The sequence below is a fragment of the Perognathus longimembris genome, chromosome 20 (genome assembly GCF_023159225.1).
Source record: "Perognathus longimembris pacificus isolate PPM17 chromosome 20, ASM2315922v1, whole genome shotgun sequence".
In the NCBI taxonomy this organism is placed as follows: Eukaryota; Metazoa; Chordata; class Mammalia; order Rodentia; family Heteromyidae; genus Perognathus; species Perognathus longimembris.
In genome coordinates, this window is record NC_063180.1 from 40942456 (window position 1) to 40969308 (window position 26853).

At 46.8% G+C, this 26853-nt stretch overlaps 1 protein-coding gene across 1 annotated transcript in view; it reads left to right on the top strand.

Annotated features, from left to right (window-relative positions):
• Positions 1-9860: 9860 nt before the first annotated feature.
• Positions 9861-26853, top strand: part of Gabra5 (gamma-aminobutyric acid type A receptor subunit alpha5) — a 28743-nt gene continuing 11750 nt past the window's right edge. Inside the window, exons 1-4 of the mRNA XM_048369058.1 lie at positions 9861-10041; positions 10959-11026; positions 11125-11345; positions 20696-20778. Of these exons, the coding sequence (XP_048225015.1) occupies positions 9861-10041; positions 10959-11026; positions 11125-11345; positions 20696-20778 (553 nt within the window). The remainder of the gene's footprint in view (positions 10042-10958; positions 11027-11124; positions 11346-20695; positions 20779-26853) is intronic.

Consider the following 26853-nt stretch of genomic DNA (forward strand, 5'->3'; position numbering starts at 1 on the left):
GAAGAGTTGATGTAATTGGAATTCAAAAGAAATCTGAAAAGGCTAGATGCTGGTGGCTCTCGCCTGTAATCTAGGCTACCCATGAGGCTGAGATCTGAGGATCATGGTTCAAAGCCAGCCTGGGCAAGAAAGTCCAGGAGACTCTTATCTTCAGTTAACCACTGAAAAGCCAGAAGTAGAACAGTGACTCAAGTGGAAAAGTGCTAGTCTCAGACAAGCTCAGGAAAGTGTCTAGGCCCTGTGTTCAAGCCCCAGTAATTACACACCCACACACACACACACACACACACACACACACACCACACACAAAGATCTGAGGATTGAGATTCAAAGCCAGGCCAGGCAAGAAAGTTCATGAGACTCTTAACTCCAATTAACCAGCAAAAGCCTGGAGTATTATTGTGGCACAAGTGGTAGAACAACAGCCTTGAGTAAAAAAAGCTCAGAGACAGTTCCCAGGCCCTGAGTTCAAGCTCTAGGGTGGGGAGGGGTGAGAGGAAGGAAGGAAGATAGAAGGAAGATGGGAGGAAAGGAAGGAAGGAAGGAAGGAGGAAGGAAGGAAGGAAAGAAGCTAGGCAGGGAAAAGGAAGTAGAGACCATGTGAGACATTTTATACATGTCCAACATTGGGTATGCAGCATTTATGAAAAGGGTGTCAAATTTGAAAGCAGAAAAGAATGTATTTGTAAGAAGGAAATCCCATTTGGCAATTATACAAGACAATGTAAAAATTCTTCGAAAATATAATGAGTAGTATTTTTTTCCTTTCTCTTCATCCTATTCGAAATTTGACCATCACCAGCAGCTCATTTGACAACTGCCTTTGAGATTCTGCTATTAGTTTTAAATTATACAACAGCCACAGCCAGCATACAACAGATCAGAAGTCTTATTGACAGCCAGCCTTCTGCTTGGGAACATTTGAAAACATGGGAATTATTTAAGCCATTATAATTATTTTAGTAAAACCAATAAGCTAAAGTACATGATACAGAAAAGCTAGCATTGAAGCAATATATGAATCCACATGTTTTAAAAATACCTAATATGCTAGGCTCTGGGTGGCTCACACCTGCAATCTTAGCTACACAGGAGCTGAGATCTAAGGATCATGGTTTGAAGCCAGCCTGGGCAGGAAAGTCCATGAGACTCTTCCCTCAAATAAACCATCAGAAAATCAGAAGTGGTGCTGTGCTCAAAGTGATAGAGCAGTAGCCTTGAGCAAAAGAGCTCAGGGACAGTGCCTAGGCCCTGACTTCAAGCCCCATGACCAACAAAAAAAAGATAATTGCGTGATATGTCTCAGGATTCTGAACTCAATCCTACAGCCCATTCATTTAATTGTATTTAGTTGTATTTAATTGTAATTTACAGATTGTGCTATTGAAAAAGGATCGGTGGGGGGGGGCAGGCATGTGCAAAACACATAATTCAAACACATAAATTCGAAATTTTGTGCTGTGGGAACGGCACATTAGAGCCTGAAAAACAGTATCTTAGAACGAGCAGTTAAAAGCAGGCCCTTGAAGCCACTTAGAAATATAACAGAGAAGGTTATTCCTTATTTGTGTACACAAATGTGCCAGCCCCTGGGTCTCGTGAAGCCTGTCTTTCTTGTAACTCAAGGACAGTTCCCCATCTCTTTAACTAGAGCAGAAAGTCCGTTCTCTGTGAATCGTGCAGACATTCACAACGTCTTCTGAAACGGAAAGCTCTCTCTTGTGTATCCCCAGATGACAAATTCTTCCTGGCCTGTCGTTACAGGTTCAGGTGGCCCAGGACGTACAGTCATTATACAATTATGGGAAATAAAAAACAACCATTCAGAAAGTCCCCTGAAGCAGTCGGTAGAACAAATGCAATGGCTTGTCTAAGTGGAAGCTTCAGGGACAGTCAGAGATCAGAAAGGTAGTTTCTAAAGGAAAAAAAAAAATGTTTTAAAAGTAAAGTAGGTGGGTGCTCGTGATGGGGTGGTAGTGTCACACTCACCCTTACACACACATGCATGCACACATATACACACCAAGCCAGGCAGCGTCAGCTCACGCCTATCATCGTAGCTAGTCAGGAGGCTGAGACCGGAGGACCGTGGTTCAAGCCAGGCTGAGAAGGAAGGTTTGTGAGACTCTTTTGATTTGTTTTGTTTTTGTTGCCAGTCCTGGGGCGTGGACTCGGGGCCTGAGCACTGTCCCTGGCTCCTTTTTGCTCAAGGCTAGCACTCTGCCACTTGAGCCACAGCGCCACTTCTGGCTTTTATCTATATATGTGGTGCTGAGGAATCGAACCCAGGGGTTCATGTATATGAGGAGAGCACTCTACCACTAGGCCATATTCCCAGCCCCTGTGAGACTCTTATCTCCAACTGGAAAATGGAGCTGTGGCTCCAGTGATAGAGTACTAGCCTTGAGCAAAAAATAAATAATAATAAAGCTCCAGGACAAGGCCCAGGACCTGCATTCAAGCCCTAGGACTGGCACATATATACATTTTTTTTTAAAGGCACCTAAAGGAAAAAAATACTTCCAGGTGAATGGGTTTTACACAGGAAACGTTGAGGCTGTTCCTCATGCCAGCGTGCAATGGGCAGAGCTCAGGACGACAGTGCGGCTCTGTGCCGACACTGGCTGCCAGTCAGCTCGTGGCGTGAGTCACTGGCTCAGTGCAAAGGAACAAAGGCGTGTGGGGGCTCTCAGACGGCTAACAAAGATTCCATGGCCGTGAGACATGTATTTTAATTAGTGTGGTATTTTAGAGAAAAAGTATTAGAACGCCTAAAAGGCAAAAAGAAATCTTAAAACGCTCCCAATGTGGGGTGTGTGTGTGTGTGTGTGTGTGTGTGTGTGTGTGTGTGTGTGTGTGTGTGTGATCATCCCGGGGCTTAAACTCAGGGCTTGGGCTCTGTCCCTGAGCTTTTTTGGTTTAAGGCAGGTCCTCTACCACTTGAGCCACAGCTCCACATCTGACTTCTTGAAGGTTTGTTGGAGATAAAAGTCTCATGGACTTTTCTTCCTGGGGCTGGCCTCAAACCATGGTCCTCAGATCTCAGCCTCCTGAGTGTCTAGGATTATGGTCGTGAGCCACTTTAGCCTGGCAATGTAATTTTCACACACACACACACACACACACACACACACACACACACCACATCTCATTTTGTAAGTGAGAAGAGTTTGGGGCTTTAGAACTCAGAGAAAGGTGTAACCGATTTTGCCATCGGAAAGCGGTAGAAACCAAGTCGATTGGAGGTTTGCATGCATTCTTATTGAAAAAGTCTTCTCCCAAATGTCCCAATATTGAGAGTGCCACAAAGAGGGCAAGACATGAGGAGGGTGGAATCTAGAGATTGGAAACAGAAGAATATCTCAATGCAGACTTCAAATGGCACCATTGTAGAAACAGTGGACCGACCACAACCCAAGTAAAGATCATTCAAGATGGGGGTTACGAAATCTCAAGTCACAGAGAAGGGGCCATTTGCCAGGAAAAGAAAGAGCTAGCACAGCATTGGAAAGCCCACTCGATGTGTATCATTTTAGGATTATTTCAAAGCCAAAAGACAGGATCTCAAAGATAACGACAGGCAGGGCAGTTAATTTCAGGCTTAAAAAATTAAGTTAGGTACTTTCTAATAGAAGCAAAATACAAAATAACTCAGAGAACAGAGCTATTCAATTCCTTTTCTCCACACATTAGAATTTGCTTTGTCCTGTGAGCATAGATTGGTTTTTGTTGTTGTGGCTGGAACTAGAGCCTGAAACTCTTGCTTGGCTTTTTATTTATTCTTGCCTGGCACTTTATCACGTGACCACACCTCCATTTTCAGCGTTTTGCTGGTTAATTGAATATAAGACTTTCTCAGATTTGTTTGCCTGGGCTGGCTCTGGACTGTGATTCTCAGATCTCAGCCTCCTGAGTAGCTAGGATTATAGGCGTGAGCTACCAGTTCCTGCTGATGTTCAGCTTTAACAACAACCAGACAGATAGAAAGATAGACGACAGGCCATTACTCCACAATTAGTTTGGTTCATAACTAAAGCTCTGAGGAATAGCATGAAGTATCTTTTCTTTTCCACTTGTGGGGTTTGAACTCAGGGCCTGGGCACTGTCCCTGAGCGCTTTTGCTCAAGACTAGCCCTTGACCACTTTGAACCACAGTGCCACATCCAGTTTTCTGGTGCTTCACTGGAGATAAGAGTCTCTCAGACTCTTAGCTATTTAAAGGCTGCTGTGACGGGAACCTGATGTGGCGATGTGAAAGATATTATTCAGATCAGACTGGACAGGATTGGTGATTATTGAACTGGGTTCGTGATGAATACAGGGTGTTGTGGCTCACGCCTGCAATCCTAGCTACTCAGGTGGCTGAGATCTAAGGATCACAGTTCAAAGCCAGCCCCGCAGGAAAGTCCATCAGACTTTTATCTCCACTGAACCACCAGAAACCTGGACATGGCACTGTGGCTCAAGTGGTAGAACACTAGCCTTGAGCAAAAGCACTCCAGGATAGTGCCTAGGCCCTGCGGTCAAGCCCTCATGATTGAAAAAAAAATGTAAAGCTCACTCAGTCTGCACGCTAAGTGAATAGATTGGATATAATGAAGCGTGGGGAGAAGGGAGAAATGAGAGAAGGGAAATGACACCCCCGGATTGTGCCTGTGGATAATTACGGTGCTTAGAGGTCAGAAAGGGTCGAGTGGACCCAGGCTAAGGAGAAGAGCAAGAAGAGAAAAGCAAGGGCGCCATGTCCCATTCTGCCAGATGTTATTCCTGAGTGCCCCAAGAGGAGGACCAAGACTTGAGCCTTAGGCTCCGCCCACATAGGCGTCATTGCTCTCTTTGGGGAAGAGATGCTCAGGGATGCAGGTGGTCACAGCTGGAAGAGAAAGGAGGAGAGGCAAGCGGGATGTTTACACATAACCAGTTCTTCCCATGCGTTTTGAAGAGAAGAGGAGCAAAGCATGGAGCCGTGAGTGGAAGGGCCTACGGGGGGTTTTGTAAAGGCTGGTGTTAAAGTACAGGTGCTAAGGGACAAGGTGGGGGAGCAAGGAAAGATGCCATGGAGGCTGAGATGGGGGAGGCTTTGTGCCACCTCGAAAGTGGAACCCTTAATATGGGAGACAAGGAAGCAGCTGGGTCTGGGAACTTGGGGCTCAGTGTGGTTGGTGGGGGGGGGTGCTGTGAATATAATCCACTGCTTTCTGCCTAAGTTGCAGGCTGCACGATTCTGAGTCAGGCTGCAACGTCAGGGTCATAGAGAGCCTTCAGGAAGGTGGTAGGTCAACTAGAACAGGCTTGAACTTGATTCGGGGAGCTGAAGGATAGGACCCTTAGCAGCAGGTGCAGCCTAGGGGGAAAAAACGATCAATTCTTGCAAGGTATTTCATGGCACAGGATATGAGCCAAACACACACACACACACACACACACACACACACACACACTAACCCCAAGCGTTTTAGAGTTTCATTCATCTTGAGAGGGGAAAACTTTCATTTAGAAATGTGGGGTTTGTGGGGCCTACCATTTTTTATTTTTCTTGTGCATCGCATTAAAAGGTTAACTTGCCAGGTGCCAGTGGCTCACGCCTGTCATCCTAGCTACTCAGGAGGCTGAGATCTGAGGACCACGGTTCAAAGCCAGCCCAGGCAGGAAAGTCTGTGAGACTCTTACCTCCAGTGAAACACCAGAAACCCGGAAGTGGAGCTGTGGCTCAACAGGGTAGAGCACTAGCCTTGAGAGCAAAAGCTCAGGGACAGTGCGCTGGCCCTGAGTTCACACCCCATGACCGACAAAATCAAAAGGTTCACTAAAAGTGGTACAGTTAGCTAAAAGTACAGATAGCCAAAAGTAGCATGAAATGAGCATTTGAAGAAAACATCACATGTAATGAAGAAACATGAAGAAAACGATCGCATGTAATGATCATAAAATAAAGTGAAGACATTTCTTAGAAGTGATCAAGTGCCAGGGAAAGGATGCAATTTCAGAAGACAGAGGAACAAGCATAAAAGCCAGTCTTTTTTTGACTCTCAAGGTAATGCAGCTGCCATTACGGATCATATTTTATGTAAATCGGAGAGGGCCATCAATGGAAGCAAAGGTGACCGGGCAGAGAGACATGCCAGGCCCCCTTGTCACTGGTGCCATTTGCGTACTTGTGTCACCGTATTCAGAACTCTCCCTAGAAATGAAGCACCTTCCCTAGCACAAAGCACCTTGAAAGATAGATTCCATAATCTACTACTGTTCTTCTTATGCTTTTTGATCGTGGGTCTTGAACTCAGGGCCTGGGCGCTGTCTCTGACCTCTTTAGGCAAGAAAATGTAAAAAGTGGTTTTGTTTCTTTCTTGTTGTTGGTGGTGGTGGTCCTAGGACTTGAACTCAGGGCCTGGGCACTGTCCCTGAACTGTTTTGCTCAAGGCTAGTGCTATACCATGTTGAGCCATAGTGCCACTTCCGGTGTTCTGGAGGTTCATGGGTGGTGAGTCTCACGGCCTCCCCTGCCTGGGCTGGCTTTGAACCAGGATCTTCAGATCTCAGCCTCCTGAATAGCTAGGATGACAGGTGGGAGCCACCAGCACCTGACAGTTTTTCACAGATTAGATTGCTGCTATACACTTGCCCCTCTGTGTCTATGGGTACCACATCAGTGAGTTCAGCCAACCTTTCATAGAAAACATTGGGGGGAAAAATTATGCCTAGCTGGGCCTCAGTGGCTCCCCCCTGTCATCCTAGCTACTCAGGAAGCTGAGATCTGAGGATCGTGGGTCAATCAAAGCCAGCCCAGGCAGGAAAGTCTGTAAGACGCTCATCTCCAATGAACCACCAGAAAACTGGAAGTGGCAGTATGGTTCAAGTGGTAGAGCACTAGCCTTGAGCACAAAGAGGCTCAGGGACAGTGCCCAGGCCCTGAGTTCAAGCCTCAAGACAGACAAAAAAAAAAAAAAGGTACAACATTCTTTCTTATACAACCCTAGACAGTTTCAAGGCTTTCTTGTCCTGGTATTAGCAATGGGAAGCTTAGTGCTTTGTAAAATGACCATAGATATTAGGCCAGGAAAAAAAAAAGGGGAGGGGGAACGAGCGATTAATATTTCAAATTAGTAAGCCAGAAAGTAGAACTCGTCAGTCTGTGTTCCCTGGGATAACAGAACTGAATTTTGAGCTCCGGCTATCCACATCCTAGTGCTGGTGTGAAAATTAGATCAAGCTATTGTGTTCCGTCGAATTCCAGAGGAAATGGCTTTAGGTCCGGTCAAGAATTGATCCGTTTAGATGCCATTGACAACCCCCAAAAAGGACCAGCGTTCAAGAAGTGGGTGAGGCAGACACCCATCCATCCTGACCTCCACCTCCTTCGATGGATTCCTCGAGAGGCTGGCACTGTGATGTCCGCCAGGGCGAGGCTGAGAAAGGGCTTCCACAGAGCTGGGGGCTTGCAGCCAGGCTTTTCCGTGACCTACCAAGAATCAGGTGCTCCTCTGCCCAAGTGCCAAAGGCGCTGGTTGTGTTGGAAGGCCCTGCTGGCTTTGGGCGAGGATTCTCTCTCTTGGAAGTCGAGCCCCGTTTGCAGGCCAAGTGCTGTTTGCACACCTGGCGTGGTCTGTAGGCTGCCGAGGTGGGATCTGCACCTTTCACATTCCTTGCTGTCTTCCGCAGACTTTCTTTCCTCAGGGAACCTTCTAGGCTTGCTCAGGAAGAGGCTGAGATCTGAATCGACATGTGCTTGCCTTTTTCATTTTCATGGATTGTATCTAGACAGATCAATTTTGGTTTCCATCTGCTTTTTTCTTCATACGATGTGTGTGTGTGTGTGTCTATCTGTCTGTCTGTCTGGGTGTCTGTGTGTGTGTCTGTGTGTGAGAGCTCTGGGTTATGAACTCAGGGCCTCCTGCCCCACTGGCTTTTTATACTCGACATCCTATTCCTTGGGCATTAACTGGAGATGAAAGTCTCACGGATGCTCTCGTGCATAATCCTAGCTACTCAGGAGGCTGAGATCTGAGGATCAGGGTTCAAAGCCTGCCAAGGCAGGAAAGTCCTCAAGATTCTTTTCTCCAGTTAACTACCAAAAAAGCCAGAAGTGGAGCTGTGTGGCTCAAGTGGTAGAGTACCAGCCTTGAGCAAAAATATGCTTAGGGACAGTGACTAGGCCCTGAGTTCAAATCCTAGGACTGGGGGCGAGGGGGAGTCTCCTAGAATGTTTGTCAGGGCTGGCGTTGAATGGCGATCCTCAGATCTCAGCCTCTTGAGTAGCTGGCAATGCCCGGTGCCCAGCTTTGCATATATATATATACCGTTAATGCCTGGATGATATTACTTCACTAAACAACCCCAGCTTCCTATTGGTTTGTTTTGCTCTACCACTTTGAGCCACAGGACCACTTTCCATTTTCTGGTGGTTCATTGGAGACAAGAGTCTCTCAGACTTTCCTGCCCTGGCTGGCTTCGAACCATGATCCTCAGATCTCAGCCTCCTGAGTAGCTAGGAATACAGGCCTGAACCTCCGGCACTCAGCCTCCTGGGGCTATTATTGTGATTTGAAGATATTGGGTGACAGGGAATGTGGCCATTAGCTGACCATACGGAGTTAGGTGGAATCCTGAACTGTATCACAGACTTGATCATTTCCTGCCTTGCCTGCTCTAATCCTGGCATCTTATCCACAGCACCATTCCCCCCGGGCCTCTAAGAAGGCAGCGTGCTCCCAGAGCTCCAGCCTCATCTTCCGGAAGCAGGCAGAGCCGTACCGTGTCCTTCTGTCCACCCGGGGCGCGTGGCAGGGGCCTCATTAAGGCCTGCGCGCTCAGCTTTCTTGTGCTTACACCACGCTTTCGGAATCCCCGTGCGTGGATCAGGCTCTGCCAGCCCCCTGCACAGTGGCTAATTTGTTTTATAAATGACTAAAAGCACCGGTAATAAATGGTTCCTCGTAGTAGAAAGGAGCAGATTTGGGCCCATTGGCTTGAGTGGAGGAATATGAGCCTAAGGCAAAAGGAAGGATTTTTTTCTTTTCTTTTGCCAGTCCTGGGGCTTGGACTCAGGGCCTGGGCACTGTCCCTGTCTTCTTTTTTTTGCTCGAGGCTAGCACTCTACCACTTGAACCACAGTGCCACTTCTGGCTTTTTCTGTGTATGTGGTGCTGAGGAATGGAACCCAGGGTTTCATGTATGCCTGGCAAGCGCTCTACCACTAGGCCATTTCCCAGCCCCCTAAAAATGAAGGATTTTTAAGAGCTAAGGCTTATTCAGAGTAAACTGTGCACCTGGGCAGACTCAGCTCTGTGCAAATGCCTTCCCTCTAAGCTGAGATGGCGATGACTCATGGACTGTGAATCTTAACAAGTGTATCCTGTAGACAGGTCACGCCTGTCATGCTAGCTACTCGGGAGGCTGAGATCTGAGGATCGCAGTTCAAAGCCAGCCCGGGCAGTAAAGTTCACGAGACTCTCATCTCCAATGAACCACCTGAAAACCAGAAGTGGTGCTGTGGCTCAAAGTGCTACAGTGCTAGCCCTGAGCAAGGAAAAGCTCAAGGACAGTACCAAGGTTCTGAGTTCAAGCCCCATAACTGATCAGTAAAACATTATATCTTGTAGCCATGTACTAGTGGCTCACACCTAGAATTCTAGCTACTTAGGAGGCTGAGGCACTGAGGGATTGAAGTTCAAAGCCAACCTGGGTAGGAAAATCCAGGAAACTCTTACTTCCAATTAAGCACCTCAAAAGCCAGGAGTGGAGCTGTGGCTCAAGTGGTAAAGCACCAGCCTTGAGGAAAAGAAAAAAAACTGCTCAGGGACAGGACTCAAGCCCTAAGTTCAAGCCCCCAAATCATCACAATAAAAAATATGATTACCGTTATGTCTTATTCTGAAACAATGCCCATGTTTGCTTTCCTGGTTTTTCTCTTTTGGAAAAGCTTTTCACAAATGCCCACGAGTTCTGTGAAGGCGGAGACGAATGACAACATCACCGTGTTCACCCGGATCTTGGATGGGCTGCTAGATGGCTATGACAACAGGCTCCGGCCGGGGCTGGGAGGTGAGCGGACCGCGGAGGAAGCTCCGCCCCTCACTGGCTGACTGGGGGGTTTGCGGAGGAAGCTCCGCCCCTCACTGGCTGACTGGGGGGTTTGCTGGGGCTCGGACCATCCTGGAAAGAGCCACCCTGACCGTGGCTTTTGAGTGCATGACTGCTTTCTACGTCTTGCCAAGGATTCTGCCATCTTGGTTATTTTCAGCAGCAAGAATCTCGGGGAAGTGTTGGCCTTTAAGATACTTCTGCTACGTTCCTTCTTCCTGGATTTTTTTTTTGGGGGGGGGGGTGCCAGTCCTGGGGCTTGAACTCAGTGCCCTGGACACTGTCCCTGAGTTTTTATTTATTTTCTCAAGGCTAGCACTTTGAGTGACAGCACCACTTTTGGTTTTCTGGGGCTTCATTGGAGATGAGAGTCTCATAGACTTTCCTTTCCTGGGCTGGCTTTGAACCATGATCCTCAGATCTCAGCCTCCTGAGTAGCTAAGGTTACTGGCGTGAGCCACAGGCACCCAGCCTTCCCAGATAATCTTGATGTCCCTCCTAGTTTACTTGGGGGTGGGGGGACCAGTTCTTAGGTACTGTTAAAGCCAAGACTACTGGGTGTTAAGATGCAGTAAGGTCGGGTAGCGGTAGCTCCTGCCTGCGATCGTCAGGTACTCAGGAGGCTGAGATTTGAGAATCCTGGAAGTCCATGAGACTCTTCATCTTCAAGGCTTAAAGAAAAAGGCAGAAGTAGAGGGACAGCGCCTCAGGCTTGAGTCCAGAAAGCTAAGGGACAGTGCCCAGGCCCTGAGTTCAAGTTCTACCTGCACACACACACACACACACACACACAGACACACACACACACACACACGAATGGGCGAGGAGATCAAGGGTCCGTGACGCGGGCCACACCCTGACACGTGTCTGTGTTTCAGAGCGCATCACGCAGGTCCGGACTGATATTTACGTGACCAGCTTCGGGCCCGTGTCCGACACAGAGATGGTAAGTTCCCCGGGTGTGGCTGGTGCACTCGGTTCTCACTAGGTCACACGGGGGCCCGGGGGCCATCCCTGATCCTCCCCCCCCCCCGTCCCCCTTAGGAGTACACCATCGACGTGTTCTTCCGGCAAAGCTGGAAGGACGAGCGGCTGCGCTTCAAGGGGCCCATGCAGCGCCTGCCCCTCAACAACCTGCTGGCCAGCAAGATCTGGACCCCAGACACGTTCTTCCACAACGGGAAGAAATCCATCGCGCACAACATGACCACCCCCAACAAGCTGCTGCGGCTGGAGGACGACGGCACGCTGCTGTACACCATGCGGTGAGCGAGCCCGCGCAGAGCCAGAGCCGGGACGACGGGGAGGAAGGGCGGGACGCGGCCCCGACAGAGAATGGGCCATGCATGCAGGGGGACAAAAAAAAGAAACGAGCTGCCTAAGCGCCCAAGGGCCATGGGACTTGGCCAGTCAGTCTGGAAAGGAATCCTGGGACGCTGACTTCATGGTAGAGCCGAAGCCTTATGGGAAATAAAATGGAGTGCATTCCCAGCCCGGCGAGCAGAGCATGGGGCATAAGGCAGGGGCTGAGGTCGTGGAGCCCAGCGTCCGCCGGGGGGGGGGGGGGGGGGGGGGCTGGGGAATCATTTGGATGCCATAACTGTGTATGTGCAGGGTTGGGGTACAGGTACCCTTCATCCCACTGGAATATTGTCCTCGATTCTCACTTTGGAGAGACTGTGGTTAGACCCAAGACTTAAAGGAGACAGTGGATGTCACCAGTGGGTGGAACCTGCAGTCAGGACCGCCATTGCGAAGGAGAAGAGAGAGGAGAGGGCAGGCGCTGCCCAGCCCCCTGTCCTACATGCAAGCACGGACGCCTTCGAGCCCTGCCAGCCAGAGACAGTGTAGCATGTCGGGGTTTGGTCACCAGCCTTGGGGGGGGGGGGGGGGTTGTCACAGAGGGGAGCAGGAATTGGAACTGAGCCATGGGCCAAGTCTTTGCTTGCCCAGTTCAAGCCCAGAAGGCGGCCTGGGAGAAGGTGGGTGGGTGGGGGGGAGCCCAGCGGCTTGTCTTCCGCAGCAAGGAGCAGTTGTTTCTGCAGAGCCAGCGTGCTAATGAGCTGCCAAGTTGCGAAGGAGCTTCCTTAGGTCTCCAGCACATTGGGGACGTGGAGAGGGTTCTTCTTCAAAGTGTGAGGGATGTTAATGAGCTAGAGCCATAGGGTGACGGGGTTTGATTGATGTGGTAAAGGCAGGGAAATGGCAGTAGATCATAGATCACCCCTGTGGGAATGACAGATCCCATGGGAGTGTGGAGGGACACTTATGAGGTGTTTCCCATGGACTTGGCCATAGTCCACCGTTCAGCCCTGCTCAGTCTGCTAGAGGGCACTGTGGGGAGGCAGTCCTGTCCGGGAGGTCTTTAGGTCTTTGGGTATGTGACCTTGATGGTGACCTTGAGACCCTGCCTCTTCTAACTCTCTATGGCTCCCTGTCATGAGCAACAGGGAGTTGTTTTGAAATTTCCACATGAGCCAAAAAAGAAAAAAAAAGAATTATTTTTTGTCTTTTATAAGTTGATTTATCTCTGCTATCTGTGACAGTAATCGAGGGCTGACTGCTGACTGGCAGGCTTTCTAAAAATGATAGCTATCTTGCTAGTCATTTCTGGACAGCAACTGCCTTAAGGAACTTACCAGGAACACTGGCTACACGCCCTACACACAGGCATCTATTAGGACATTGCTTTTGATTGCCAACATTGGAAAACATATACACATTTGGTGATTTTTTTTTCCCCTGTGGCTGCTGTTACTGAGATTTGAATGCAAGGGTTGGGCTCTTGCTTGGCGGCTGCTTCTTCCTCCTCCTCCAAATGTTGTTGACATGACCCTGGTCACAGAACACACATGTGGCGTGAGGTAACAGAGTCAGGTATCGAACTCCATCCCCGACATCTTGCCTAGGCATTACAGCTTCAAGAGGGTGCATGCTGCTTTCAGTTGAGGAAATGGGGTGAGGAAATGGGTAGGCTATCTTCAGTTCAGCTTGGAGCACTTTGCGCTCACCAATCCGTGCACGTTTTACACAAGTGCATGAGAAAGCACTAGTGGGGTTTGCTTTGTGTTTGTTCTGGTTGGAGAACTTCTCGACTGTGTGTATGTTTCTTGAATGGCCACCAGAGGGCACCAAAGTCGCACGCTTGCTTAGCAGTTGGCCAGCTCAGTTTGGGCGGAAATTCTGTAATGTCCTGCAAGTTTGAGGTATGGATACTGAACTTGAAGGAAGTTATGACAAACAGGTAGACATGTTTCACGAGACACGGAGATGCACGCATGTACATGTACATATCTACGCCACGTCCAGCTAAAAACCACTTTCATAAACCAGTGGATAGATACATTGGATGCATTTCTCAGGGGTAAGGCAACTCTTAGTTTATGGTGACAAGAAACAAAGCGTGAATTTTAAAATAACTGGGAAACCATAAGGTGTGCTCTCAGGACCAAAGAGAACCAATAGGAATATTTTGATATGTGTCACATACAGATAATTCGAGAGAGAGAGGGATACATAAATATATATGTGTATATATATATTTGTGTGTGGATGCTGTAATTTGTTTATTTGCTGTAATTTTCAGGTGATCTAATTCTCTCTCTCTCTCTCTCTCTCTCTCTCTCTCTCTCTCTCTCTCTCTCTCTCTCTCTCTCTCGCCAGTCCTGGGGCTTGAACTCAGGGTCTGGGTACTGCCCCTGAGTTTCTTCTGCTCAAGACTAGCACTCTACCACTTGAATTCACAGCGCCACTTCCATCTGTTTTCTGTTTGTGTGGCACTGAGGAATCAAACCCAGGGCTTCATGGTGTGCTAGGCCAGTGCTCTACCACTAAGCCACATTCCCAGCCCTCTAATTCTCTTAAAACTGCTTGGTTGTGTGTGTGTGTGTGTGTGTGTGTGTGTGTGTGTGTGTGTGTGTGTGTGTGTGTGCATGTGTGTGTGTGTGGTTTGTGCATATGTGTGTGTGTTACTTGGGGTTGAACTCAGGACTCTCCACTCATTTGGCTTTCTTCACTCAAGACTGGAGCTCTACCACTTGAGCTACACCTGCACTTCCGGCGTTTTGCTGGTTAGTTGGGGTATGGAGTCTCACGGACTTTGAAGGGTTAGAAGGTACACCAGAGGAATCCTCTCACCCATGGTCGTACATTGATTTTTGGGTGGTTTTATACAGACTTGAACTCAAGTTGACTACAGCAAGTGCTCGCAGAGCCCAAACAAGGGCATTTTAAAACCAGGTATTTCTTGCAGCTCTGGTGTGGAAAATGACTGAAATTATTCTGGCGCTGCTGGGACGGCTCGTGGTTCACGCTCTATGCTGTCAATGCAGTCTGGTCAGTCCAGACTTTTGGCATTAGTTGTTTCTAAGACGGTTCTTGCTTTCTTAATCCTGGCCCCTCCAGACCTGGAGATCCCCCGAGAGCTGGTAAGAAACAAGTCACACGCTTGCTGTAGACCCCAAATGGCTTAAGAGTCTTGGGTTCTCTGCCTCAGCTCAGAGAAAGCCAGCCATGGGCAAAGAGTCACGCCCTCCTCCAATATTCTGAGAAACTTCGATGAGAAGGCCGGCCGTCCATGGAGGGGGAAAAAAAAAAAAACAACAGGCTGAATATAAACCCACGGTCAGATGAAGTGGTTCACATCATTCATCCCTGCTTCTTCGTAGGTAGAGATCCAGGGGATTATAGTTCAAGGCTAGCCCTGGGGCGGGGGTGGGGTGGGGGTGGGGAACGTTAGTGAGATGCCACCTCAATGAGGAAGCACAACTTCCTATCTTGGAAAAAAAAAAAAACCTAAAGAAAAAAGAAGGAAAGTCTGGCTCAAGTGGTAGAGCACTAGCCTAGTAAAAGAAAGGCTGATTTTAATTTCCAGTCCCACAAAATAAGTAATAATAATAATATATTGAATGTGCTCAACCCCCTAAGAATCTGTACCTGTCTTCGTCGTCCTTCCCATTCATAAATCAGGCAAACCGAGCCAGTGAAAATGAGTGAAATGCATTTCCCACACCCTCTTTTCTGTTCTGGCTGGAATACTGTCTAAATGGAAGCCTGAAGACCTAGCTGTGTGCTACGCTCAGCCCGCAGGCCCGGACCGTTGTCACTAGGTGGCGCTGTGGCCACACTCAGTGAGGGGAAGGATGGGAGCCGGGGTTCCCTGAAAACCTGCAGAACAGAAACTGGAAAGGAAACGCAGGGTGTGCACACCAAGGATCACAGAGCCTTCCTCAGCCCGCATCCCCGCCACCTAGACAGCAGACGTTTTATACCTGGGGTTTAGCATCCTGCCTGCTATTGCTAGTGGGAGAGCCTTGCACAGTGTTGCCTGGGTTGGCCTTGAACCAGGATCCTCCTGATTTCTCTCCCTCCCAAGTAGCTGAGATGGCAGGTGTAAAGACACCATGCCCAGCCAGGGCTTCAGTGATTTTGAGTGATTGTAACTTGGTCTGTCGCATCCCAGCGCTTTATCCGTGGGCCTTTTCTCTGTGTGAGTTTCTCAAAGCTTCCTTCTGGATCCTTCCCTTCTCTCATCCACCGTGGCAATGCTTTGGGGGAGGAAATGGGGAAGATTAAAAGAAGAAAATTGCAGGAGTCAAAGTAGATCGGTGATGTGGATGAGTGTGTGTCCCCTTTGGATAAGAACGCTGGCTTTTTCTTTTGAAACTTAGAAACTTAGGTTGTTTTTCCTCTCAACCTAAATAAGAAGTGCTGACATTTTCTTGACAATCAGTGGAAGGAGAACGAAAAATACCAATACCTAGCCCAAGGCCTGAAGGGAATGTTAGCCAGTGCAATGCTGGTGGTTGATCACCTGTATCTCTCTATGGCATTCATGCATGCAAAGGAACCACTTAGCCTGCAAACAACTCGTGAAACCCCAAAAGCCCAGCTTGAAGCAAGCAGTGCGGCTTATATCTCTTTCTAACAAAGAAGGCAGTTACAAGGTCTCAGTAACAGATTATTGAAAGCATGGAATTCTCTAGTTGCACAAATGAAATAGGGATCTTTTTAAGGTTATCTAAAAGCCTCCACTTTTAGAGAACTGTGTGTGTGTGTGTGTGTGTGTGTGTGTGTGTGTGTGTGTGTGTGTGTATACTGGGCTTGGACTCTGGGCCTCTCATTCTCTTGGTAATAGCTAAAATTACGCTCCCAGTCAGCCTTATTTGTTTTTTTTTTTTTTTTTGCTGGTTAATTGGAGATAAAGTCCTGTGGGCTTTTCTGCTTGGGCTGGCTTTGAGCCTTGATCCTCAGATCTCAGCCTGCTGAATAGTTAGCATTACGGGCGGGAACAGGCGGGAGTGAACCCTGGGCTTCCATCAAGTTTGAAGCATTTTGACATGTTTTCTAGCTGTGAGCTGTCAGCCAGGCTGTCAATTAGGATGGTATAGAAATCCAACTCACCACAATAATTTGAATTTACAGGTTGTCATTTTCCTGATTCGAAAATTAAAATGTTGTTCAGAAATGGGACATGGTTCTCCACTAAGTTAATGCTCGAATTGTCCTAATGGCGTTTGGAAATGAAAACATAAATAGGGCCTTCGGGAGGGAAAATGAAGATAAAAGTTGGTAGCTGGATCTACTAATAATTCAGTGGACTTTTCACCACAGGCAAATTCCAGGAGCTTTGGGGCTTTGTTTTCCTTCACTTTTTTTCTCTTTTAATTTAATTAATTTATTTTTTTAACGTGGTGCTAAGGAATCAAACCAGGGCTTCATGCATGCTGGGCCAACACCCTACCACTAAGTCCTATTCCCAGCCCTGCTTTATCTAAAAAGCAAAAGGTTCAAGCAGAGGGCTTGGCTGGCTTCTGAGAGCTAGGCAAGCCAGTCCGCCATTCTGCAGGGGGCTTTGATCTATTTCCACAGGGGCGAAGGTGAGGAGACACGGATGTGTTCTACCTTTCAAAGAACCCTTGCATAGAAGGCCTCTCTCTGATCTACCAATATACCACAGGCGCATAGGCCATTGTTGGGATATTGAAAGGCACTAACTTTCAAATGTATTACCCAGGTTGAAAGATTTGCTTCTGGGGAGAGGGTCTTAATAATTCTTTTATGAATTGATTTTTTAAATTTAATTTATTTATTAATTGAACACAAATTTTTTTGACAAGGTGTTGTGCAAAAAGGGTACAGTTACATAGTAGGGCAGTGTGTACATTTCTTGTGATATCTTACGCCCTGTTTTTCTTTCCCTTCTCTAGGTCAGGTAGACATATATACAATATACAATGTATCAAGAACATATACAGTAGCCACGTGGCCAAGCCCAAGAAAATTGGCCTAGGACTTTAAATGTAATGTCGATATTAGACAATATGTCGACAGTAGTCTTATATGAATGTACATACATAGCTTTTGAGCTATTGTTATGAATTTATTTTCTAGAGAACGAAAAGTCTGTCATGGGTGAAGTCCATACCCGTTGAAGCTTGGGATTCAAGTTCAAAAGGGCTTTCTCAACAATGAGTTCCTTGGAATAAAAGTCAACAAGTCTCTCTAATAATAGGGCCTATTGAGAATATTCCTTGTTGTAGACATAACTCTTTTTATGTCTTTATTGCTGGAAATAGTTTAAAGAGTTGTTTTCTTGCTGTTGTTTTAAGTAGATCCAGCTAAATTTTATCTGTTTTTGGACAGTGTCTTTGCTGTTGTACCCTACACACACACACACACACACACACACACACACACACACACATTCATTCATAGCCACTATATTCTTATTTTTATTGACTGTGGTGTGAACAATAAATACAATATATATGTTGTATTTATGTATTGTATAGACAATTGCATATTATGCATACATATTGTCTATAAAATATAAAATATATAAAATACAATATTGTATATACAATGTACAACATATTGTACTGCAATATGCAATGTACATACATTGTATTGTATACAGTAAATATAATATATAAGTATATTTATGTAAATGGCAGACACTTGTAGTTTTCTTCTGTAACTTAATAAATTCCCATGAATACACAGTTATATATATAATATACAGTTAAATACATATACATATATACATAGTTATATATATATGACTATGTATATATATAACTGTGTATATATACTGTTATATAGTTTTATAGAGAGAGAGAGAGAGAGACTATTATGAAAAAGCCCTTCCTGGATGGAGGGCTTGCAGGTGTCTTCTCCATCCGCACTTAGGGCCCTCCAGGAACTCATTGCATCCCTGGGGACTTTCCCTTGTGACCATGGCAACAGACAATCTCCTCTCCTCCATGGAGGAAGACACGCGCCTTCCACCCACGCACCTCCTAGCTTCATCCAAGCACTGCATATTTTGACTACCCAGAACTGCAATGATCACACGTGGAACACGCGCCCAATTTCGTAGTGAACCTGTTCTAACAAGAGGAAGAAGTAGAGGCTTGGTTCTGTGTGGATTTGACTTGATTTGCATTCTGGGAACGTAGGCAACATCTAGATTTAATAAAACTAGATAAAGGCGCTAATAGGACGACATTCAATGTCGATTGACTCCATAATTAGAATTATCACATACTCTGAAACTCCACTGCTTTCTACCTTTTTTTTTTTTTTTTAATTTCATTGCCTTTTCTATTGGAAAAGAAAACACGGCACCGCGCCTCATTCTGATTGGTCAGAACTCGGGTTCACAAAGTTTGTGCCACCGACTAGTGTGAATAGAGTCCAAAAGTTTTCACTGGGTGTAGCTTAGGTAACGGGAACAGAATCTCTTCCCTAACATGTAACAAAAATACAATTAACCAGGGCCATACCCCCTCGACAAAGCCAGAACTGCCCCAGAGAAGCAGCATAGGAGGGCAGTACTGCTGGTGTTCTTGCCGCTTCTTCTTTTCTCATTTTTCAATCAATTAAATAATCATCTTGAAGTGGTTGACCCCAGGGGTTGCCGTTCAACCAGCCAGTTTCTGAGTACAAAGCATCTTGATCAAGGTCATCCTTCCCATATTCTCTCCACGCCCTGCCTTTCCACCTTCCTACATTCCCGACCTGGCTGCGGTTGCTATGGTGACATGAATAAAGCAGGTGACTTGTTGGCAGTGGTTGTCATCCTATTATTTGGGAGACTAGGTTCGAATGGAAAAGATAAAATAAGCTCATCCTGGGAGATTCTTTTTTTTTTTTTGCCAGTGGCAGGGCTTGAACTCAGGGCCTGGGCGTTGTCCCTGGGCTCTTTCGCTCAAGGCTAGTGCTCTACCACCTTGAGCCTCAGTGCCACTTCTGGTTTTCTGGTGGTTCATTGGAGATAAAAATCTCATGGACTTTCCTGCCTGGTCTGGATTCGAACCGTGATCCTCAGACCTCAGCCTCCTGAGTAGCTCGGATGAGAGGCGTGAGCCACCAGTGTCTGGCTGAGAGTACTCTTATAGCACAAGCTCACTTACTATCCAGGCCCCATAACAGCCTATTGAACAATGATGGTAACCAGATTCTGGTAAAGCTTCTGCCATGTATTTAAACTTTTGACCATATACATTATTGTTCAAAATGTACCTGTGTCAGCCTTGCCCAGGAAGCTACTTCAATATGGTGAATAAGGGTCTGGGTGGGAATAAATAAAATTTAAAGGTGTCTAGAACTTATGATACAAGCAGTAATGTATGTATGGGCGCACACTCTCACTCAACCACAAAATGCCTGAGTGGATTTGACTTAAAGGGTTATCTCTGAAAGATATTCATCTATAGCTCAAGTTTATGTAATTTACAGGTAGTGCGGACAATTGGATAAAAGATATTGATTCAGATAGATGCCACTGGCTTAAACCTACACTCTTGGCCACTTAGGAAGCTGAGACAAGGAGAGTGGTTCAAGGCCAGCCTAGGCGGAAAAGTCAACAAGACTCCATCTCCAGCTAACTAACAATAAGCTGGACTTAAGGTGTAGCTCAAGTGGTAGAGCTCCAGCCTGGAATAAACAAACCACGTGATTCTGAGGACCCTGAGTTCAAGCCCCAGTACTGATGCAATAGACAGATAAGTGATAGATAGATAGATAGATAGATAGATAGATAGATAGATACAAACATACAGAATAGATGATAGATGACAGATAAATGATAGTCAGACACACAGACAGATAAATCAATAAACATCCAAATGGCTTTTTGGGAAGATGTGGTTGTTCTGCAAAGAGGCAGTTACTGCATCATTTAAGGATTTTTCTCTCAAGCCGGGCATGGTGGTACAAGCTTGTAATCTGAGCTAAAGGGAAGCAGAGACAGAACTGTGACTTGGAGCCTGGTCTAACATAGATTTAAACAAAACCAGACTTACAAATAAAAATAAAGATTATAGCTGGGTCTGGTGGCTCCCACCTGTAATCCTAGCTACTCAGGAGGCTGAGATCTGAAGCATAGGGTTCAAAGCCAGCCCGGGGCGGGAAAGGTCTTGAGACTTTTCTCTCCAACGGACCACCTCAAAACCAGAATAGGAGCTGTGGCTCCAGGTGGTCGAGCATTGGCCTTGAGCAGAAAAGAAACACTCAGGGACAGCGCCCAGGCCTTGAGTTCAAGCTCCATGACTGACGGATCAAAAGACAAATGAATAAATAAAAAGTAAGCTCTGCGTCTTTTCTCCTCCAGCTTGACCATCTCGGCCGAGTGCCCCATGCAGCTAGAGGACTTCCCCATGGACGCCCATGCCTGCCCCCTGAAATTCGGCAGCTGTAAGTTCTGCTCACGTGGAGAGCCGTGGGTCATGCTGGGGGGGGGGTGGTGGTAACTGCTTCATCCGTAGGGACGGCCTTCAGAAAAGATGGGTGCTTCTCCGCCCCAGCGCATCCTGCTGTTCCTTCCCCAGGGAGAAACGGAGACAGGGAGATCGTCCTCTGTCCCATCTCTACTGAGCGGGGCTGGCTCTGCACCATAGCCACCTGCCGGCTTCTGCTTAGGGTCAGTGACTGCTGGTCCCAGGGAGACAAGACTGTATCGGATCCATCAGCGCTCTGAGACAAAGGAGTCTTACAGACAGACAGACAGACAGACAGACAGTCCTGGGTAGCCCACACAGAAGTCCCGGGTGTTGGGCTCTACCACTTGAGCCACACCCCAAGTCATGTAGGCTGTGTTGATGTCTTCTCCTTAGCGAGAATCTGAGTTTTCTCAGCCTTTGTTGTTGTTGTTGTTGTTGTTTTCCTACTGAGCTGATCTGTGGGGGAAGGGATTATAGGGGTGCCTTAGCTACCAGCCCCACCTCTAGTCTCCCTGACCTCCCAGTTCTTTCCTTTGTTCTTATCTTCCCCCTGGAATCTTAGCTTTGTAAGATCCCTGAGTGTGTGTGTGTGTGTGTGTGTGTGTGTGTGTGTGTGTGTGTGTGTGTGTGTGTGTGTCTGTCTGTCTGTTGTCTCCCTGGGAATACATGGAAAAGATCTGGAGTAGGATGCATGATCCACTCAGTTATACTGCAGCGACTCTGAACTCAATTAACTCTACGGTGCGTATACCTTATTTTACATGGTATATATGAAAGAGCATAGTGTGATATAATACAGATATGTATTATGTTAGGTAAATAGATGAGATGATTGATAGATAGGCAGATAGGTAGAGGATGAGATTGTTTGATTCTAGATAAGTACAGAGATGATAGACAAATAGGTTGATAGAGTGATTGATAGAGTTGATTGATAGGCAGGCAGAGACAGACAGACGGATCGCTACAACCAGTTAATGTGGCTGAGTTGGGTTGCTGGCCTCTGTCCTTCTTGGTAGGCAGCAGCTAAAATGGCCGGAGAGCCTCTTGCTGTTGCTGGGCTAAGGCAGTGTCATTCTTCATGAGTCCGCGCAGGCTCCTTCTCCAAGCATGCAAATGCACAATGCAGGGGTTAAGTTAGAGATCTGTGCAGTGCCCGTGTACCCCCTGGACACATCAGATCTGGGGCTCCCTCCTGTGGCCCTTTTCCATCAAGGACTTTAGGTCTCATTTTCCAGCTGGGCTGCTCCAGTGTTCCAGATCTTTCCTTTCAGCTCTTTGGACGAGCAGGATGGAGGGAATCTGTCTGGATCTTAGTTGCCACACAGTAGCGTGGCTCACCACATAGTAGGTCAAGTCCCACCTCCTTCCAGCTGCCAGGGCTCTTCCGGCCTCTGCTTTCTCTCCAGTGCTTCTGAGCGTCATTTGTTACCGGGTGTGCAGAGCCAATGGCCGTTTATCTCCTAACAGTCACTTTACCAGCTCAGCCAATGGAGCTTCTTTGACTCCGGGGATTTTGTTGCATTTTTTTTTCTGTCCTCCCAATGGCACTTTTGAAATTAAGGGGGATACCTATGTGTGAGCAAACAATTGATTGACTGGATGGAAATTCTTCCTTTTTAAAAATATTCTTATCTGCAGAGAAACAGACATTTATCAGAGGGGAACGGTAGGATGGACAGGATTGTGACCAGGGTTTATTTGAATTATTTGCTCCATATGAATCAAATCATGGGAGAATGATTGCTTCTGTACGCTTCTGTACCTTGAGGAAAATTAGCTCTGTGGTTTAAAATGATGCCATTCTCTGTGTTTGGAAAGTATGCATTCATTTGATTTAAAAAAATTGGAAGGTGGAAAGTCAAAGGTTATTTTATTTTGCTATACTGTGGGGTCCCTACGGTTGCTGGTTAAATGAATTCAGTTTACTATGGTACCCTGGTTTAACAGGCCAAGTAACTCAAAAGCAATTTTCAGCTTGTAACAATCTTGCTTTCTTTTTCTTATATGGGTCCTGAGATTTGAACTTAGGGCTCTGTCCTTGAGCTTTTTGTTCAAGGCTAGCGCTCTGCTACACGATGGTGGATTGCTGGGAGTACATGCTTAGGATCCTAGCTAGTCAGGAGGCTGAGATTAGAGGATGCCAGACTGCAGCCAGCCAGGGAGACAAATCCATAGAGACACTTGTCTCCCACACCCCAGCCCCAAGCCAGAACTGACTCTAGGACTCCAATGGTCAAGTTGCAGCCTTGAGTGGAAAAAGCCAAGCAAGAGCCAGAGTTCAAGCCCCAGTAACAGCAGCAGCAGCAAAGAAAAAGGAAGGAAGGAAGGAAGGAAGGAAGGAAGGAAGGAAGGAAGGAAGGAAGGAAGGAAAGGAAGGAAGGAAGGAAGGAAGGAAGGAAGGAAGGAAGAAGAAGGAAGGAAAAAGGAAGGAAGGAAGGAAGGAAGGAAAGGGAAGGAAAAAGAAGAGAGATGATTTTGTGTATCATTTATTTCTATTTGCACTTAATACCATTACTAGAATATACTAACTGAACAGAAGGATTTTTTTACATAGTTTATCTGTATGCAATTGATCATGAGCTAGGAAACTGTGTAAAAACCACCTTTTAAGTTATATATATGGACTTGAACTTAGAACCTTGATGCTAGAGATAAGACTCTCACAGAGTTTTCTGTGTGGGCAGGCTTTGAACCTCAATCCTTAGATCTCAGCCTCCTAAGTAGCTAGGATTGTAGGCATGATACACTGATATCAGCTAGGACATATATTTGTAGGAAAGAAATAGTACTGAACTAAATGTTTTTCTTACCCTTCCTTCCTTTCTTTTATTTTTATTTTTTGATCAGTTGTGGGGCTTGAATTCAGGGCCTGGGCGCTGTCCCTGAGCTCTTTTTTTCAAGGCTAGCCTTCTACCACTTTGAGCTACAGCACCACTTCCATTTTTCTGGTGGCTTATTGGAGATGGACTGGCAAAAGAAAAGTCTCATGGCCTTTCCTGCCCAGGCTGGCTTCAAACCACAATCCTCAGATCTCAGCCTCCTGACTAGCTAGGATGACAGGCGTGAGCCACTAGTGCCGACCTCTTCCTTCCTTTCTATTTTTTTCTTTCTTTCCTTTTTGATTTACTAACAATAGATGCTCAGTCAACTGTTCACTTAGTACCACCAGCCTGTGTGGAAGCTAAATGTGTGAGTATAATGAGTTTCAAATTACCCAATTCCACAGTTCTCTGCTATTAGGAGACAAAGGAATGCAAATATGTGTGGTTATTCTAATGAGCCACATGCTCCCGTTTCTCTAATGCAAAAGTGAATTAACAGACATCTCTGTTATTGCTGCCTCTATTCTCAAAAATTCAAATGTTGAAATTAGCCCTAGATTCTAGAGGTAGACTCCCTAGTCCGTAAGAAAGTTCCTGAAAGATAATGGCACAGCTTGCTTCCATTTATAAGCCAGTGCTTAAACATATGAAAACGATTTGAAAAGGGGGGGGGAAGTTCCTAAATCTTGTGTTCATTTTATTCATGAAATCATGAGTTAAAGATTAGATTAAGTCATGTGATAATGTCTAGATTCATGAAAATATATACTCAAGTAAAACTGGAGGGTTCTTTTTTTTCCTGTTTCTTTTTTTTTTTTTTGCCAGTCCTGGGGCTTAAACTCTGTGCCTGGGCGCTGTCTCTGAGCTCCTTTTGATCAAGGCTAGTGCTCTACTTCTTAAGCCACAGCTCCATTTTCAGCACGGGCCTTTCCTTCCCAGGCTGGCTTTGAACCACGCTCCTCAGATCTCTGCCTCCTGAGTAGCTAGGATTACAAGTGTGAGCCACCAGTGCCTGGCAGAGAGTCATTATTTCAGATTTTCTTCATAGTCAGCCTGAAAGTCAATACAAATAAAATTGGATTCTGCTGTGCCCGCTTCCACTCAGGATTTGCGATGCTAGGAAAGTCAGAAGATGTCAACCAAGAGGGAGAAGTACGAAGCCCTACAGATCATATCTCACTTAGCAGATGCTGTGGGAGGAAGGGAAGCCCCACACATCATACTTCGGAGGCTCTGTCATCTTTCCTGTCAGCTAACACCCGGTGCCAGAGGCTCACACCGGTCATTCTAGCAACTCAGGAGGCTGAGATCCGATGATCGTGGTTCAAAGCCAGCTGGGGCAGGGAAATCTGTGAGATTCTGATCTCCAAAGAACCACCAGAAAGCAGGAAGTGGCGCCGTGGCTCAAAGTGGTAGAGCGCTAGAGCCCTGAGCAGAAATAGCTCAGGGACCGTACCTGGGCCCCGAGTTCAAGCCTTTCTGCTCCTGTCTGGGCAGCAGACTTCGAATGTCCTCTGGGCCTCTTTCTTGTCACTGGGGCCCTTGGCAGCTGCACAGCTGGGCTGGTGTCTTTGGTGTGAGGCAGATGGTGGGGGAGAAGACACAGGACCAAGGGAACACAGCAGGCCGGGGACAGCGAGGGACAGCATCCGTGGGACTCAGGCCCTGCTGAGAAGATGCTGCTTCATTAAACCCACTCTCTGTCCAATCCACATGTCTAGCCTGGCCGGAATCCATCATGGCCGTTCTGCTCGAATCGGTGTCTGAGTCGCACAGCCCTTCATTAGTCAGGACACCGCCACATTTACATAATAGGAACAAGATGGGACTCTCACAGACACTTAGGCTGCGCTCAGCAAGCCAGCCAAGCCGAAGCCGGTACCCAGTGAAGCATGTAGACGTGGAGAAGGTCACTTTCCAAGAAAGAGAGCGAGCACCCTTCTCTGCCTTCCCCCCTCCCCACCCAGGGTACAAGGATCCCCAGGAGAGACAAGAATCAGAATCATGACATCAGCACTCCAACACTGTCCGTGGGAAACACAGCTGCATTTTCCCTAAACTTGATCAACGGAAGGCCCTGCTAGTCAGGTACTAGTGACTCACGCCTGTAATCCTAGCTGCTCAGGAGGCTGAGATTTGAGGATCGAGGTTTGAAGCCAGCTTAGGGAAGGAAAGCCCATGAGACTCTTATGGCTAATAAGAGTCTAGCAACAAGCCAGAGTGGAGGTTTGGCTCAAGCTTTGAGTGGAAAAAGTGAAAGAATGGTGCCTAGGTCCTGAGTTCAAGTCCCAGTACCGGCGCATGCGCGCGCACACACACACACACACACACACACACACCATGGTAATTGAAACATCTACCTGCAATAGGAACTGAGCATAGCTTCTATGGAGATTCATGGATTGCAGAAAGAAAAAGGAAAGGAAGAGAGAGGGAGGGAGGAAGGGCATACCTTCCTTTTTTTCTCCTTCTCTGCTCCTCACTGCCTCTCAGATGACTTTAACCTCACCCTTTTATTTCTGTCTTTTCCCTCTTGAGCTCTGTGCTACTGTCTCACTTAGCCACAATGGTTCTTTTATTGCCTAAGTTAGACGAGGTCAGGTATTGGCTTAAACCTCATCTGCTGTGTCTTCCTGGCTCGGCTGAAAACCAAATGCCTTCCAACGGTCTTGAGGCCCCGCTTGATCTTTTTTTTTCCTCCCCTTGCTGTTCTCACTGAATGGCCAGCTTTTCCTTCAGATCCTTCTGGATCTTTGCACCTGCTTTTTGGTTTGTCTAGGACTGCCTTACTCCTGAGGGTCATGTGGCTGGGTCCTGCACATCCTTTCCATCTCAGTTAGACCTGCTGGGATCGACCTACTCAAGCTTATACCGGCTGAGGTGGGCCAAGACACTCACCAGCCTGTAATCCCAGCTGGAGGCAGAGACAGGAGGATCAGCAGAGTGAGGCCAGTTGGGCTACAAAATGGATTCCAAGCTAGCCTCAGACATATAGTAAGACTGTCTCAAAACAGCAGCAGTTACAAAGAAATGACGCCTTCTCCACTTCATTTCTATGCAGCACTTACTACTATATCATATATATGTGTGTATATATATATATCTTACATATAGTGTGTGTGTGTGTGTGTGTGTGTGTGTGTGTGTGATTTTGTATCTTTCATCCTTCCTTAAGGAGAGGGCCTTTTATTTGCTTGCCATCTGACCTCTCTTGATTTTCTGTT